General features: G+C 34.5%; 1 protein-coding gene across 2 annotated transcripts in view; it reads right to left on the reverse strand.

Annotated features, from left to right (window-relative positions):
• Positions 1-15,212, reverse strand: part of UBXN7 (UBX domain protein 7) — a 47,794-nt gene that overhangs the window by 30,385 nt on the left and 2,197 nt on the right. The window contains exons 1-3 of one of the 2 annotated variants that reach the window (XM_074365248.1): positions 6,374-13,082; positions 3,046-3,193; positions 384-451 (exon numbers count right to left, since the gene is read on the reverse strand). In XM_074365248.1, the coding sequence (XP_074221349.1) occupies positions 384-451; positions 3,046-3,193; positions 6,374-6,467 (310 nt within the window). In that variant the 5' untranslated portion in view covers positions 6,468-13,082. Of the gene's footprint in view, positions 1-383; positions 452-3,045; positions 3,194-6,373; positions 13,083-15,212 lie in introns of those variants that run through there. The other variant, XM_074365256.1, reaches the window with a different exon arrangement.

Genomic DNA, 15,212 nt, shown 5'->3' on the forward strand with positions numbered 1-15,212 from the left:
ATAGCACTTTTAAAAATTAAGAAAGAGTGAAGGTACAGCATACCAAGACAGTAAGGATATGGCAGTCAAGTTAGTATCCAGAAATAAAAAAATAATTGGAATCTTTTAATAATGATAGATTTGTTTCCATTATAAGGCAGCAGTTCTTTTTGCTTATTTTCCTCCTTTTGGCCTTCTGCAACAACTATCAACTTTTTAATCTAGTTCACTCCTTAGAAAGAACTAACTCTGCAACTTTCCTGAGGGAAGTACAGAATTACAAGATAAGAACTGACTCTACTTAAAGTAACAATCTCTGAGCAAGCCTTTACATCTTTTGATAGCTTCATTAAAATCCTGAAGACAACAATAAAGTCAAAGCTAAGGGAAAAAGGTGAACTTACCACCAAACAAAGGTTCTGGTTCCACCAATATTTCCTGCTTTTGAGGAATTGGGGCACGAACTTCCTCTCTAGTTAAAAAAAAAAGTTGGAAAATATCCAAATGACAACTGTTTTTTGCTACCTGTTGTTGCTGTAAACTACTGTAAATGCATGCAAATTAACAGGTCAAACAAACAACAGATTTAGTGACCTTTAGGAACTACATTAAATTATGATAAATGGTTTCCACATAGAGATCAACTGGAATAAAGTACCTGGCGTAGATAGCTCAAATGGGTTTATAAAGAAAACAAACAGAAAAATAAAAAAATATTTCCTCTTTCCTCTAAGTTCTCTAAATTCTTTAAGAAAAAAGAGAGGGGGGAAAAACAAAACAAAAACAAAAACCTCATGCAGAAAATTAGCAGAAAAATATAAGCTTAATAAAAGCAGTATTATATCACCACTACATCAAATAATAATTAAATCACAGATATATTTTAAAAAGCAGTTAATTTTATGCTAGTCATGAAGATGGCTAACATAGGTATTACCCTTGGATTATTTATTAAATAGGCACTAATATATATAGAACAGAAAAAGTAATTACTCATCTTTTAAATGTCTATAAACTCTTCAAAGTCTGCTTTCAGAGGGTTTACCAATAATCCATCTGTTCTAGTGAAAATATTCATTTAGCTATATTATAAAACTGGTATATATCCCTTTATATATACACCAGTTTTAATATTTGAGTTAAAACTAAAATAATTAATTCTGCTGATTAATGTTCATAAAAAGTAATAGTAAGTTCCAAATTTATTATGGTCTTGATTATAATAAATGTTAAATTAAGCCTAATGTTTTTCATTCAGGTGTTTCTAATAGTAATAACTGAGTTTAAGGCTCTGTTTCTGACATTTAAAAGTTGGAACTTCAAAACATATTTTATTTAATAAATAAAAACTCATTTGTCAACAAAAACTAACATCCTGTAATCAAAGAACAGCTAGTTAGACAAATAAATCTACAATAAGCCAAATGACAGAAGGATAAAAAATAATTCATCACTACTCACAGAATTTCAATAATCTGAAGAAACAGACAATGTGTCTAACAGGAAGCTCTATTAAACCTTTTATACCAAAGAGAAATCGGCCATTATCTTAAGAAAACTAAAAATTTAAAAGACATCTCTTACCTGAATAAATCTTTCCATTATTGGCATACTTCACTTTACTCTGTGTGTGTGTGTGTTATGTGTGTGTGTATAGAATTCTTTTGATCTAAGGCAATTTAATTACTCAAAAAACAAGCCTTAATCTGATAAAATACATCAATTAGGATGATGGATTAAAGAGTAATCCCTATGAAGAAAGACCTGATTATTATATATTTGAGGGTACCTATTCCAAGATTGCTAGCTTCCTAACAAAATGGAAGAATGGAACAGAAGAAGGTGAACTATAAAGAGTAAAAATTATAGTTTAGGAAGTAGGTGCCACTATCAAATGTTAATCATTAGTAATACAAATAATCTAAGTCAAATTATAATATAATTTGGTAGGAAAAGACATTCATTAATCAAAACTATTTCTAAATAAGACTAAGAAAACATGTTTTAAACAGTGAGGACTGATAATGTTCTCCCAAATCAGCTGTGAATATCTGTTATTCAAGTTTCTGTAAACTTGACTTAACTTCTGTAAATCATGCTTCCATATTGATTTCCATTAAAAATTTGAGTTTGGTTGGTGTAGAATGGGCTATCACATTTGAAATACATGGTCAACATTGTGAGGAAAAAACTTTATAAGATAAACTTTAAAGTTCACACTTCTTATGGAAACAATATTACTCTAGATTCTGGAACTAGATAAAAGAGTATTCCTAATACTATTTGACTTTTTAAATCCAATTTAGTAAAAATAAAAAACCATGTCTTTTGCCTATTCTTATTTAAGGGGATTCCTCTTATTTAGTATCTCATGTTGTAAACACTGAAGAGTTATAAGGGACTATGAGTATTAAACACTTATTTAAGGATCTTTGAAATTTTATTTCAAAAATCAATGTTTTCCTTTGAGTAGCATTCATTCTAGTATTTTCCAGAGACTACTGGAATTTGGCCTAACAGATATTCATTTCAAACTCTCACTGGTGTCAAATATAGAGGATAGAAAACATCAAATCTGTTCACCATTTATTACTATTCTCTATATATTACAGTTGTATATACTGAAGGTACTTTAATAATTAGCTACATATAGCTATTTAAGGTATAAAGGATTAGAATTACTTATCAAAAATTTTTCATGACAACTCAAAACTTTCCTGGGACAATGGAGGAAAATCTAGAATTGGGAAATCTGAGTTTTACTGGGCTTTAGTTCCATATCTGCTGCTTAATTGCTATATAGCTCAGGGAAATGGCTATGCTTCTGCTTTCTCTGTAAAATGTGGATAATAATGCCAGACTATAGGATTCTTTTGAGTATTATATAGGCTTGACAGTGCTTTAGAGAATTTAAAGCATATAGGTATAAAAATTTCCACCTAACACATTTTCAGATGCTTTCAACCTTTCATTTGTTCAAAAACAAAGAATTAACCTAACTGATAAAAACATAACTATTCAATTTTGGCAGGGGGTAGCTCCCAATAATAAATAATAAATTCATACTCGGTGTGTGGTCTGACAGTGGAGACACTTGCAGAACTGGTACTGGGCTCTTCAGCGATTCCTCCACCATCCAAAAACATAGTGACTGCCATCTCCAGATTATTGTTGCAGGCTTCAAGCATATGTTTCCCTACACTTTCACTTGCACCTGAAATGGTATAGTAACAGGGGAAACATTTTAAAAAGACACCTTCTTACATTCAGTTCACATTAGAATACAGAATTCTCAAGCAAATTGATAATACTTCTCCCCCTTAGAATGAATTTAAAAACAGAAAGGTCTGTTTGTTTACTTCCACACTGTTGGCTGATTAGTGTGAAATATACAGAGCTAGAAAAGTAGTAGCATTAAAATAGTAGTCTTCCTTCATAATAAAACAAAAACTAAGTAAAGCCTTTATTTGCCATTTCTTTAAATGGACCAATTATATATTTGTTACTAAACTGAAAAAGAAAAAGACTATATTCTAGAAAGTTAGAAATACTTTGTTAGAAAGAATGCATTTCACTTAATTTGTTTCTATTAAAAAGAAAGCATTTTCATAACAACAGGAAAGAAGGGAGATGAGACATTTTTGTCAAAGATATAACTAAGTCAAAATCTGGTAAGAAATGTCAACCTTTATCATTTAAAACTGGCCCTATCACCCACTTACTCATTTATACAATAAAGCCAGCATAATCTGCTCAATGTAAGGTAAACTGGTAAAGCCCTTTAAGAAAGCAACTTTAAAACACATATCAAGAAACATAAAAATACTTTTTTGACTCAGCACTTTGGGCTTCTAAATAAATCTGTATAAAATATATGCATAAACATATCCATATATGCATCCAATATAGCTTCATTTAATACTGAAGAAAACTTAAGTGTCCAGTACTAGAGTCTAAACTGAAGAATCTATTTGGTGGAACATTCTGCGGCCATCAAAAAGTGTATAAGGCTTTCCATATGGGATGACTTTCTATCTCAATTGCGTCCCTTAGAGTCTCCTTCAGTGAGGTTGGGATGGGGGTTGGGGGTGTGGTGAAGGCTGGGGTTTTTTTTCGGTCTGAAAATGCCTTTATTTTGTTATTGTTCCTGAAAGACAGTTTCACTGCATACTCTATTTTAAGGATGACAGCTATTTTCTCTTAGTACATTGAAGATAGCATTCCAGTGTCCTCTGGCTTCTGTTGTTGCTTCTGGGAAGTAAGCTGCCAGACTAAAGAAAAACATTTTTATAGCAATATGTTGTTTCTCTCTAGATGCTATAAAGATCTTCTTTGCCTTTGGTCTTCAGGGCTGATTTCATTTATCCTCCTTGGGATTCACCGGACTTCCACCATAATGATTGTTATCTTTTATCAGTTCTGAAAAATTCTCAGATATTTCTATTTAACAATTATCTTACTCCACCATTCACACTTATTTCATTCTGGAACTCCAATTAGGTGTATGTTAGAACTCTTCACTCTATGCTGTGACAATTTGTTTTTTGTTCACTAAGCTTTTAATTTCAGTTTATTTTTCACAACTACAAGGTCTTAGAGTTTTTTTCCCCCTAATCTGATTGGTCATGTTTCAGAGACCCTTACTTCATACTCATATTTCAATCCTTTCATTTTTTTCAAATATATTAATCAAACTTACTAAAATTACTAAGAAAAACTTTCTGCAGTCTCTAGAAGTCACTGTCTCTTATTTCTGCTGGCTCCTGCTCACTGTGCCATGGTTTTTGTGCATTTTGTGATTTTTTTTTTTACTATGATCTCAAGTGTCTTGAAATTTTAACTTGCAGACTTTTATTTTTTTTCTTTTATTTATTTTTTATTGATTTACAATCATTTTACAATGTTGTGTCAAATTCCAGTGTAGAGGATCATTCTTCAGTCATACATGAACATATATACATTCATTGTCACATTTTTTTCTCTGTGAGCTACCATAAGATCTTGTGTATATTTCCCTGTGCTATACAGTACAATCTTGTTTATCTATTCTACAATTTTGAAATCCCGTCTATCCCTTCCCATCCTCCACCCCCCTGGCAACCACAAGTCTGCAATCTATGTCTATGAGTCTATCTCTGCCCTGCATTCATGCTCTGTTTTTGTTTTTTTTGTTTTTTTTAGATTCCACACATGAGCGATCTCATATGGTATCTCTCTCTCTCTTTCTGGCCCACTTCACCCAGAATGACACTCTCCAGGTGCATCCATGTTGCTGCAAATGGCACCATGTTGTCAGCTCTTATGGCTGAGTAGCCTGCAGAATTTTAAACCCTGGGCTGAAGGTACATTCCTCCTAAGAGGATATGATTTGATAGATTTTGTAAGGTACCTGAGGGCACTACCAAACAGGGACTATTTAAAATACATTCTTGACTTAAAAGTTTTATAAGACCACATGGTAAATGTGACCCTGTAAGGACCCTTGCTATAAATTCTCAATGAAGATATCTTCTGCCACTCCCCAAATGCCAAGGTCCCAGCTTCATGAATGGGAGGGGTCTCCTTTCAGATTCCTCTCCTTAGGAAAGCTGCAGGCTTGTTTCCTGTTTCCTGTGCCCTATGAGGCTATCAAAAGAGAAGTTCAAAGCCATCCAGTTTGAGCAGATTTCACAACGGTGAAAGCTTACTTTAAAATCTAGCTAACATCTCATTTCCAATTTCATTTCATTTTTAGCCTCTGATTATTCTGTACTTTCTTGCCAGCTCAATGATATATTTTGAGTTTTTATTCAGGATTTTTTTTCTCAGTTGGGAGGGTTATTCATAATCTCTCTTTAGTTTAACCCTACTGCCAGAAATGGAAGTGCTAACTCTACTCTTAATATCTTTCATTTGTTTTCTCTTCTTTACTACTTTGTCTAAGGTTTTTAAATCAAGTCCCTAATTATTCTTACCTGGATTAGTATAATAGGCCCCTAACTGATTATCATTCTATCTTCTACCTTGCTGCTGAGGTTATGAAAACACACACACACACACACACACACACACACAAACACACACTCGTGGTTTAAAATTCTTTAATGGCTCTCTGACACCTACAGTATAAATTCCAGAGCGTGATCAGGCCTCAGCTTATCTCTCTGGCTTTGCCTCTCCTTTTCCCCACCCTACACAATTCAGTATAGTCATACTATATCACGTGCTTGGAATGTCCTTATCCTCCTTATCTCCCCCTTCATCTTGTTCATGCATGCTCAAGAATCACCATAATGTTACTTCTGCCAATTCATGTGCTAAGCATTCTCTACACTACCGCCTCCTCACTCCCACCCTTGTGATACTCTTCTATTATATACATAGATATACTACTAAGCAGTAAGTGTATGCTTACTTTCTGGCTCCTCTGAAAAAGCAGGAGCGTCTTGAACACAGCAATTGGCTTTTGTCTTGGTAACCCCAGCATTCAGCATTGTGTTCACTTGCATGGACCAACATATAATAAACTGACTTAGAACTATCTCAGTACTTCAGCCAACCAGTTAGTATACCAGGGAAAGAAGAGCCAGATTTTGGCCAAAATAACTCTTCCATATCCTTTGAAATTTAAACCACACATATTTATGTTTCACATTTCATTTACAAAGCAATATGGTTACACTGTGGAAATTGCAAATGGCAAATGAGTACTTAGGATAAATGAATTTAAGAAAAAACTTCCAGTGATAGTATCACATACAAATTTTAAAAGTGCTGTATCTCAAACAATGTAAAGTGAAAATCACATGCTCAAAAAAACTGTCAATGATACAGAATAGCTACAGCTTTGTCAGACAGCTGACAAAGACATATCTAAGATGCTAGTGGAAAAAAGAACAAAATTATTTCATGAAACATGATTGGAAAATAGCATTAATATACTATATTGTGATTAAATGTTAAATTAGTAAGTAATATTAAAAAAGCATCCAATCATTTCACTTGGAATCTCTAGAAATTTACATTAGTCAAAAATCTTTTTTGGGCATTAGACAAATATAGAATTGCCTTTTTTGGAGTGTGCTTTATATCTGGGTATATACAGTAATTTAAGTTACCTAGGGCCAGGGAGGTTTTTTCCTTTAAAGGGGCTTCACATATTACTCAAATTTAAGAAACTTTGTTCTACTCTTCTATCTTCTTCAACTGCAAACCAATCCTACAGTTTCTATCTAATTAATACCACCCCTATCCATCCTGTTCTGTGTCTGTTGCTGTAGTCTTTGTTTAAGCCTTCAACATCTCTTACATGAACTATCGGATTTCTTTGCTCTTGGTCATGCTCCTTTTGATCTACCTTCTACGCTGCAAAGGAATGTAAATTTGATTATCTCTCTGTTTCAATAGTTCTGCACTGCTGACTGGAAAAGTTTCCATCTCTCTTGAGCCGCACACAAGACTTCGCCCTTATAAACCACTCTGATTTTATACCCCTCCACTCTCTTCTCACTTCATACTATTCTCTCAAGCTGCAGAGGTCTATGTCATCATCTAGATAGATCCCTTGGTGGTACTTTACAATGCCATATCATTGCATAATATGGATAGTGATAGCAGTCAAATCAGTTCCCTCATTTTTCTTGACTACACACCAAATACCCAACTTTCTGCTAAGTTTTGGACCTTTTCCCAACCCCTTCCCACCCTGAAGTAGATACAGGAATGGTTATTACTTTTCCAGGGAGCCTTATCTCTATCCTAGTCCCTGCTAGTTCTTCTATCTTACAAACTTTAAAAACTCACTGAACTGGCCAGTTCTCACATTTCTCATACCAGTTCTAATCTCTGTAAGTTCTCCGTCAAGCTGAACCAAAAGTTCTCAAATTCTAGTATATACAAATTTACATTCTCACCATTAGAAAACACACTTTTAAAAAGTTGTATCTCAAAATAAGAACAAATTCAACTTTTTGAAGGGAAGAAGATCAAATATCTGAATAGCCAACCGTATGTTAGGTTATTAAATACAAACTCTTGGGGCAAAAACAGCACAAATTTGATGAAAAATATCAAGACTCACGTGCTTCCATATTATTACCTCATAAAACCTGAGGCTTTGTTTCAGTGCTTTTCTAATATTTTTACATCGTGTCCAGTTATATTGTGTTGTATTACTGTACTTCTTAAATGTTAGTCTAAAAGTTGTGTTTATTGTACTCCGCCATTTTAATTTACTTTTCTACATAGCAGCTTCTGAAAATTAAAAGGTTCCTATAAGTAAACTACTCCGACTGCTTATTCTAGCAAGAGATGCATGTACTATTACGTTTTGCCTCATAACAAACCCCAAACTAGCTTCTGAATGGCATATCTACTGATCTTTTTCTTTTCATAGAATTAAATGGCTGATTTTATACCATTTTGGCTCTTGTCTCTTTAGGTGCTCACATTGCACTAAAGCACCACAAAAAGCACAAAGAACACGCTGATGGGGGATTGAAACTTCCTTCTGCTATAACAGCAATCAACGCTGGCTGCTTTCACTCCTATTGAAATTTATTTGTTTGTAAGGAAATTCGCCTTAAAAACGACCATTGCAAACAGTTGTCATTATCCTTCCACCACCCTCCAACTATTCAACTATCAAAGCTCCAATGCCACCGATACAAGAACCATTTAGAGAATCTGTGGGTTCTGAAGTAAAACAGAAGATACTATAAAAATTAGGAACTTGTTAAACCAATCCTCAGGCAAGCTGGTCTGTCAACAATATGGTCTGCCTACCTCAAAAGTCTTCCTAATCACCTAAAAATGTTTATGCTGCCTAAAACACTATTACTCAAGAGATTAATTTGGGTAAACAAACATCCTTTTCAAAACTATAAACACTTATTGAAGAGTTAAGGATGTATCAACTATTTCACAATGTGAACTAATTCAGTCATACTACTTCCCTAAAACCTAGCAACAATCAATAGAGGGTTCAGATATGAGAATGGAGGGTTGGTTCAGGAAAAAAGGGGTGTAAGTAGCTTTAGCACTTCAAGTACCTTTGGGAGGAGAGGTAAGGAAGGTCTGCATGAAGCGTCACATGGCTGGGGGTGAGGGAGGGTAACTTAAGGCACTAAAAAGACACTGGGCTCCTGGGGACAGAGACATCCAACAGTTCAAATGAAGTTATCAAAATTTTTCCTCTAGGGGGAGGGTATAGCTCAGTGATAGAGCACATGCTTAGCATGCATGAGGTCCTGGGTTTAATTCCCATTACCGCCACTTAAATAAAAAATAAACAAACAAACCTAATTCCTTCCTACTCCCTCCCCCTGCAAATAAATTAAAAATAAATAAATAAAAACAATAATTAAAAAAAGAAAAAAAAAAACTTTTTCCTCTGACCAGTCCTATACCCAATAACGAAGAGAAAACATTCTTCATATTCCCTTTTGTTCTCACGTTAGAGAGTATAATATAGCCATTAAGAACCTGGATATTGAATCCTAGTTCTATTATTCACTAGTTGTGTGACTCTGAGCTAGTTACTAATTTCTCTAGCCCTCAGTTTCCTCAGTTACAAAACAGGGATAGTACCAATTTCATGAAGTATTTGTGTGTATTAAGACAATTCATATTAAAGAACTTGGCACAGCTCCTTATCGGCAAACAGTTAACTGTTAATAAAAATAGACCGTCCCTTTATATCTGAAACTAACATTGTAAATTGATTTCAGTAAAAAATAAGAATTAAAAAAAAGAAAAAAAATAGACTGTCCCAAGTTATATGGTACTCAAACTATCAATGAAATCAAGTGAAAAATATCTGAAGTATGAAGTATGAATATTTATATATAGCTATGGAGAAACACATTATGTCAGAGTAATAACCAGAGTAAGACTGTTTTCTTTCCCTCACTCATCTGATGCTATGACTGTGTTTCACTCATGTTACACTCATTTTTTTTAAGTGGTAAAATAAAGAAAGCAAAAAATATTACTCTAAAAAAACCTGAATGTTAAGGATAAAGAATAAAATGATACACAAAAGGGATCTGTTCCAAAGAAATCTGTAACAACTAGACAGCATTCCAGTATGATTGAGAAGTATCAAAAGCTTATGTAGAGACAGAGGAAAATGTAATCAAAGTACAGGTAAGTATTCCAAAATTTCCTAGGTCCAGAGGTCTATTGAACTATAGATTAAAATAGAATTTATTAAAAGGGATTATACAGGGAATGACTTTAAAACACAAAAATAAAGCTATAATAAAGGAATAATAACTGTGCTATTTGGGGGGCAGATGGTGTCAACACTGGAGGCTCAGAATTGCCAACCTATCTATAATCTTCATTTAACCATTTAGTGCTAGAATCTAAGCTATAGGCAGCATATCCTGGAGATGGCCCTATCATATCTGTTGACAATTTGACAGGATAACCTCCATCACTGGAGCTTGTCAGGATAGTGATTTAAGAGCTTTTCTAAAAGAGTCTCTGCCTATGAAGATTTTTTAAAAAGAGGCACATGCTAAATCCTGGCAAGATTGAAGAGGCAGTGTTAGAGAGGGGCCCAAGAAGCAAAGTACACCATTCACTTTCCTAAATAAAGCCAAATTAACTGAGCCATCTGTGCTGGGATAATCAGGCATTCTTAGTTTATCACTTGTTGTATCACTTAGTATACCATTTTAGAAACAGAAGACAACTGAAGGGTAATTAAAGGTTCCAGTGGTTCTTTTTTTTTAAATTGAAGAATAATTTACAATGTTGTGTTAGTTTCAGATGTACAGCAAAGGGATATATATATATATATGTATATACATGTGTATGTATGTGTGTGTGTCTATAGTCTTTTCCAGGTTCTTTTCCATTATAGGTTATTACAAGATATTGCATATAGTTTCCCATGCTATACAGTAGGTACTTGTTATTTATCTGTTTTATATACAGTAGTGTGTATGTGTTAATCCCAAACTCCTAAATTATCCCTCCCCTTCTTTCCCCCTTTGGTAACCATAAATTTGTTTTCTATGTCTGTGAGTCTGTCTGTTTTGTAAGTAAGTTTATTTACATTATTTTTTTAGGTTCCATATGTAGGTAGCATCATATGACATTTGTCTTTCTCTGTCTGACTTCACTTAGTACGATAATCTCTAGGTTCATCCATGTTGCTGCAAATGGCATTACTGCATTCTTTTCATGGCTGAGTAGTAGTTCATTATACAGATATATATGTATATAGGTATCAGATGCTCTTTGGGGGGCAGATGGTATCAACACTGGAGGCTCAGAATTGCCAATCTATCTATAATCCTCACTTAAACATTAAGTGCTAAAATCTAAGCTATAGGCTGTGTGTGTATGTATCTCACAAATTCTTTATCCATTCATCTGTCAATGGACATTTAGGCTGCTTCCATGTTTTGGCTATTGTAAATAGTGCTGCTCTGAACTTTGGGGTGCATGTATCTTTTCCAATTAAGAGTTTTCCCCAGATATATGCCCAGGATGGGATTGCACGATCATACACTAACTCTATTTTTAGTTTTTAAAGGAACCTTCATATTGTTGTTCATAGTGGCACCAATTCACATGCCCACCATGTAGGAGGGTTCCTTTTTCGCCACATCCTCACCAGCATTTATTATTTGCAGACTTTTTAATGATGGTCATTCTGACTAGTGCGAGGTGACACCTCATCGTACTTATGATTTGTATTTGTCTCCAGTGATTCTTAATGTCAGGAAGTAGTAGAGGCATTTGGTGCTGTGAGAGATCTTTTTTGGTGTTTCATGATTGTAGAGTAGGGGGCACTACTGACATTTAGTGGAGAGAAGCTGGGGTCCTTTAGTAGGCTGGAAAATGGCCCCTGTCCTCTAAAGACTATTCACACTTTCATTTCAGACTTCTGGCCTCCAGAACTGTAAGAGAATAAATGTGTGTTAAGCCATGCAGTTTGTGGTAACTTGTTACAGCAGCCACAGGAAGCTAATACAAGCGCTAAATCTTCTGTAATGAATGCAACAGTCCTACTCAACAAAAAATTGTCCTAGCCAAAATGCCAACACTTCCGCATAGCTAAATAGAGAAATCGAAAGTTAACTGAGTGAGCAGAGGAAAAGCAAGAAGGGCTAAATGATACAGATGAAATGAACAGTGATAAATTTAATCAAATTATAAATTTTACCTGTATACTCAGAGGTAATAACAACTTCTGATGGGTCAGCTGTAAAAACTTTGAACTCCTATCTTATTACATTCAGATTAAAGAACATACCTTTTTCAAAAGGGGAAGGGGATCTAATAAAACAAATTTGCAGATTTAAATTATCTGTGAACCTGTTTAAATGGGCTTATTTTGAGGTCCCAATATTATAGGTAGCAGCAGGACAGCTTAATCTAACCCAATGTCTTTGTTTGGGCTGCTATAACAAAAATACCACAGATTAGGTGGCTTAAACAACAAATGTTTATTTCTCACAGTTCTGGAGGCTGGGAAGTTCAAGATCAAGGCTCCAGCAGATTTGGTGTGTGATGCAGGCCAGTTTCCTGTGTGATAAACAAATGTCTTCTCACTGTGTACTCACATGGCTGAAGGGCCAGACAGCTCTCTGGGGTCTCTTTTTTTAAGGACACTAATCCCATTCATAAGGACTCCATCCTCATGACCTAACCACCTCCCAAAGATCCCATCTCCTAATATCATCGCACTGGAGGTTAGGGTTTTAAAATATGTATTCTGGAGAGGACACAAAAATTCAGTCTATAACACCTAGGAATCCGCAGCTACGGCAGGAGTCCCACTTTACTGTTTCTCACCACATACACTCTTTCTTTATCCATTACCTTTTCTTCCTTCCATCTGCTTTAAGCTTGCTAATGGCACCAAAGCGCATTATTTACCCAGCTTGTGGCACACAATTTATCAGTGCCATCTCCTTGCTGCTGCCTTAGTTCACACTCTCTCCATTAATGACTTGATATAGGAAATAGCCCAAAACCTGTAATGCAATCCATGTCTCCACCACAGCTGGAAGAATGAAAAAACATTCCAAACTTTAGTAGTCCCTTATACTATTCTCTTCACTACTTTCAATGCCAAAAGAACAGTCTCTTCACCACTATCAAGGTATGGTACTGAGAAAATCTGACTGTGTTGCTCCCCTAATTAAAACTTTTCATCCAAGGCGGGGAGGGTATAGCTCAAGTGACAGAGCACATGCTTAGCATGCACGGGTCCTGGGTTCAATTCCCAGTACTGCCTCTAAAAATGAATGAATGGATGAATAAGTAAATAAATAAATACATAAATCCTAATTACCTTCCTCCTCAACAAAAAATAAAATTCAGAACAACTCCAAGATTTCTTAACATGGGTTACAAGGCCCTTCCTAATCTGGTGCCCACTTAACTCTTCAGCACCATTTATTGTATCTCCTCCTAGCTATGCTCTATTCATTTGGAATTATCATCAATTCCTTCAACTACTGCCTTTCTCTTCTTGTCTCTATATATGTGTAAGTCTGTCCCTCTCTCCTCCAGGTTTCTGCACATATTTCTCCTGTGAGAAACATCTCTCCTCCAGGTTTTAGCTAAGAAATTATTTCTTCTGGGAAGCCTTTCTTGACCTCCCTCTTTTGTGCTACTATAATAGCTCCTTACCATTATCCCAATGTATTATCATATTTATGTGTCTGTATTCCTGTTAATCTTTAAGTTTTCTGAGGACATACACCATGTCTTATTCATGGTAGTATCCTCAAAATCTTAACCATGCCTGGCACATAGTGCCGTATCAATAAATACTGAATTTATTACTAAGAATCTGTTCACAATTCACCAAAAAAAGTACCACCTCCCTAAATTTCTGCTCAGACTTCATTATCACCTTTGAAATAGTTCTCAAAATTCCAGAAGAGTTTTCTTTTAATATCTAGAACACTTGAAAACACCTTTCCTGACACAGAGAACTTTAAATACATCTTAATACTAACTCAAGAAAAATGCAAAAAGAATATGAATGGTAATTGGCCACAAAGCCAAATACCACAAACACCAGAGTTTCTAATGTCTTTAACAAATATGCATTCATTCAACGATTTGAAAGAAGGATTAAGCTAAGGGGGTTCCATAATTTCACTAAGTACATTCAAGCTTTATGGAATTCTATACTATCAACCTCTGGTACTCTTCTAGGCCTCCACTTTCTATTCCCTCACATTTTGGCTTTACCTGTTGATTGTTTATTTTTACCTCTTCTATAGCATCTATGTATCCCTCATCTCATGAATTATTCTGATTAATCTGTGCATTTTGTATGTGTGTGGCTGGATATCAGCCCAAGCTAGTGTTAATGGGATACTGCCATGATTCAAAACATTTAAAAAACTGTTCTAAAAAAAAAATCAAAACACTGTTCTTTTGGAATTACCTTTAGATCCAGTGGCATGTTCCTTTCTCATGTTTTGAAAATTGGTATGACTTCTGAAAGTAGTCAGCAGTCATTCAAAGCCATCTTTGAGAGTATCAAGGGAGATGAAACTGAGTAATATTGCAAAATGTGGCAGACTATAAAGTAACAGGACTGGTTTTCTATGTAGCTTCATATAATGCAATGGCACCAGTGGTAAAGGTATATAGCTTCTCTGTGTGATCACTTCAAAGACAATCATTTATCTTGGTCATTTGATTATCAAAGAGTCTAATCATAGGGAAAATGTTTATGATATAAAGTAAATTGAAAATTTCAGAATTCTAAATTATGTATACTATGATCCACAATGTAAAAAATAATTTTAAAATAATTTATGAAATTAAATAAGTATGTAAATAAGAATTGGAAGGTAATATGTGAAATAAATAAGATTGCTATTGTGAGAATGAATTAGTGTTTCCTTTTTTCAAAATTATGTCATGGTGATGTGATATATTTTTAAATATCTTTTTAATTTTTAACTTAGTTTTTAATTTATTTTAATTTAATTTAGCTTTAATATTTAAATATTAAATATGAAGTCATACTTCATACTCACATACCACACATTTACAGAGAGAAGAGATTTGTTCTATTTAGTGAGAAATAAAACTTAAAATTCTTGCAATTTTTTCTTCTACTTCTAAATGCCACAGAAAAGGTAAGCCTCGCATTTTTGAAAATGCACTACTTTTACCAGAATATTGAGCTTCCCAGTAAGAAAAACCTTTTTGAAATGAGAGCTTAAGTTCTTAAGGCCAGTTTCATCTGGCAACGCACAAATGTC

The sequence above is a fragment of the Camelus bactrianus genome, chromosome 1 (genome assembly GCF_048773025.1).
Source record: "Camelus bactrianus isolate YW-2024 breed Bactrian camel chromosome 1, ASM4877302v1, whole genome shotgun sequence".
Classification (NCBI taxonomy): domain Eukaryota; kingdom Metazoa; phylum Chordata; class Mammalia; order Artiodactyla; family Camelidae; genus Camelus; species Camelus bactrianus.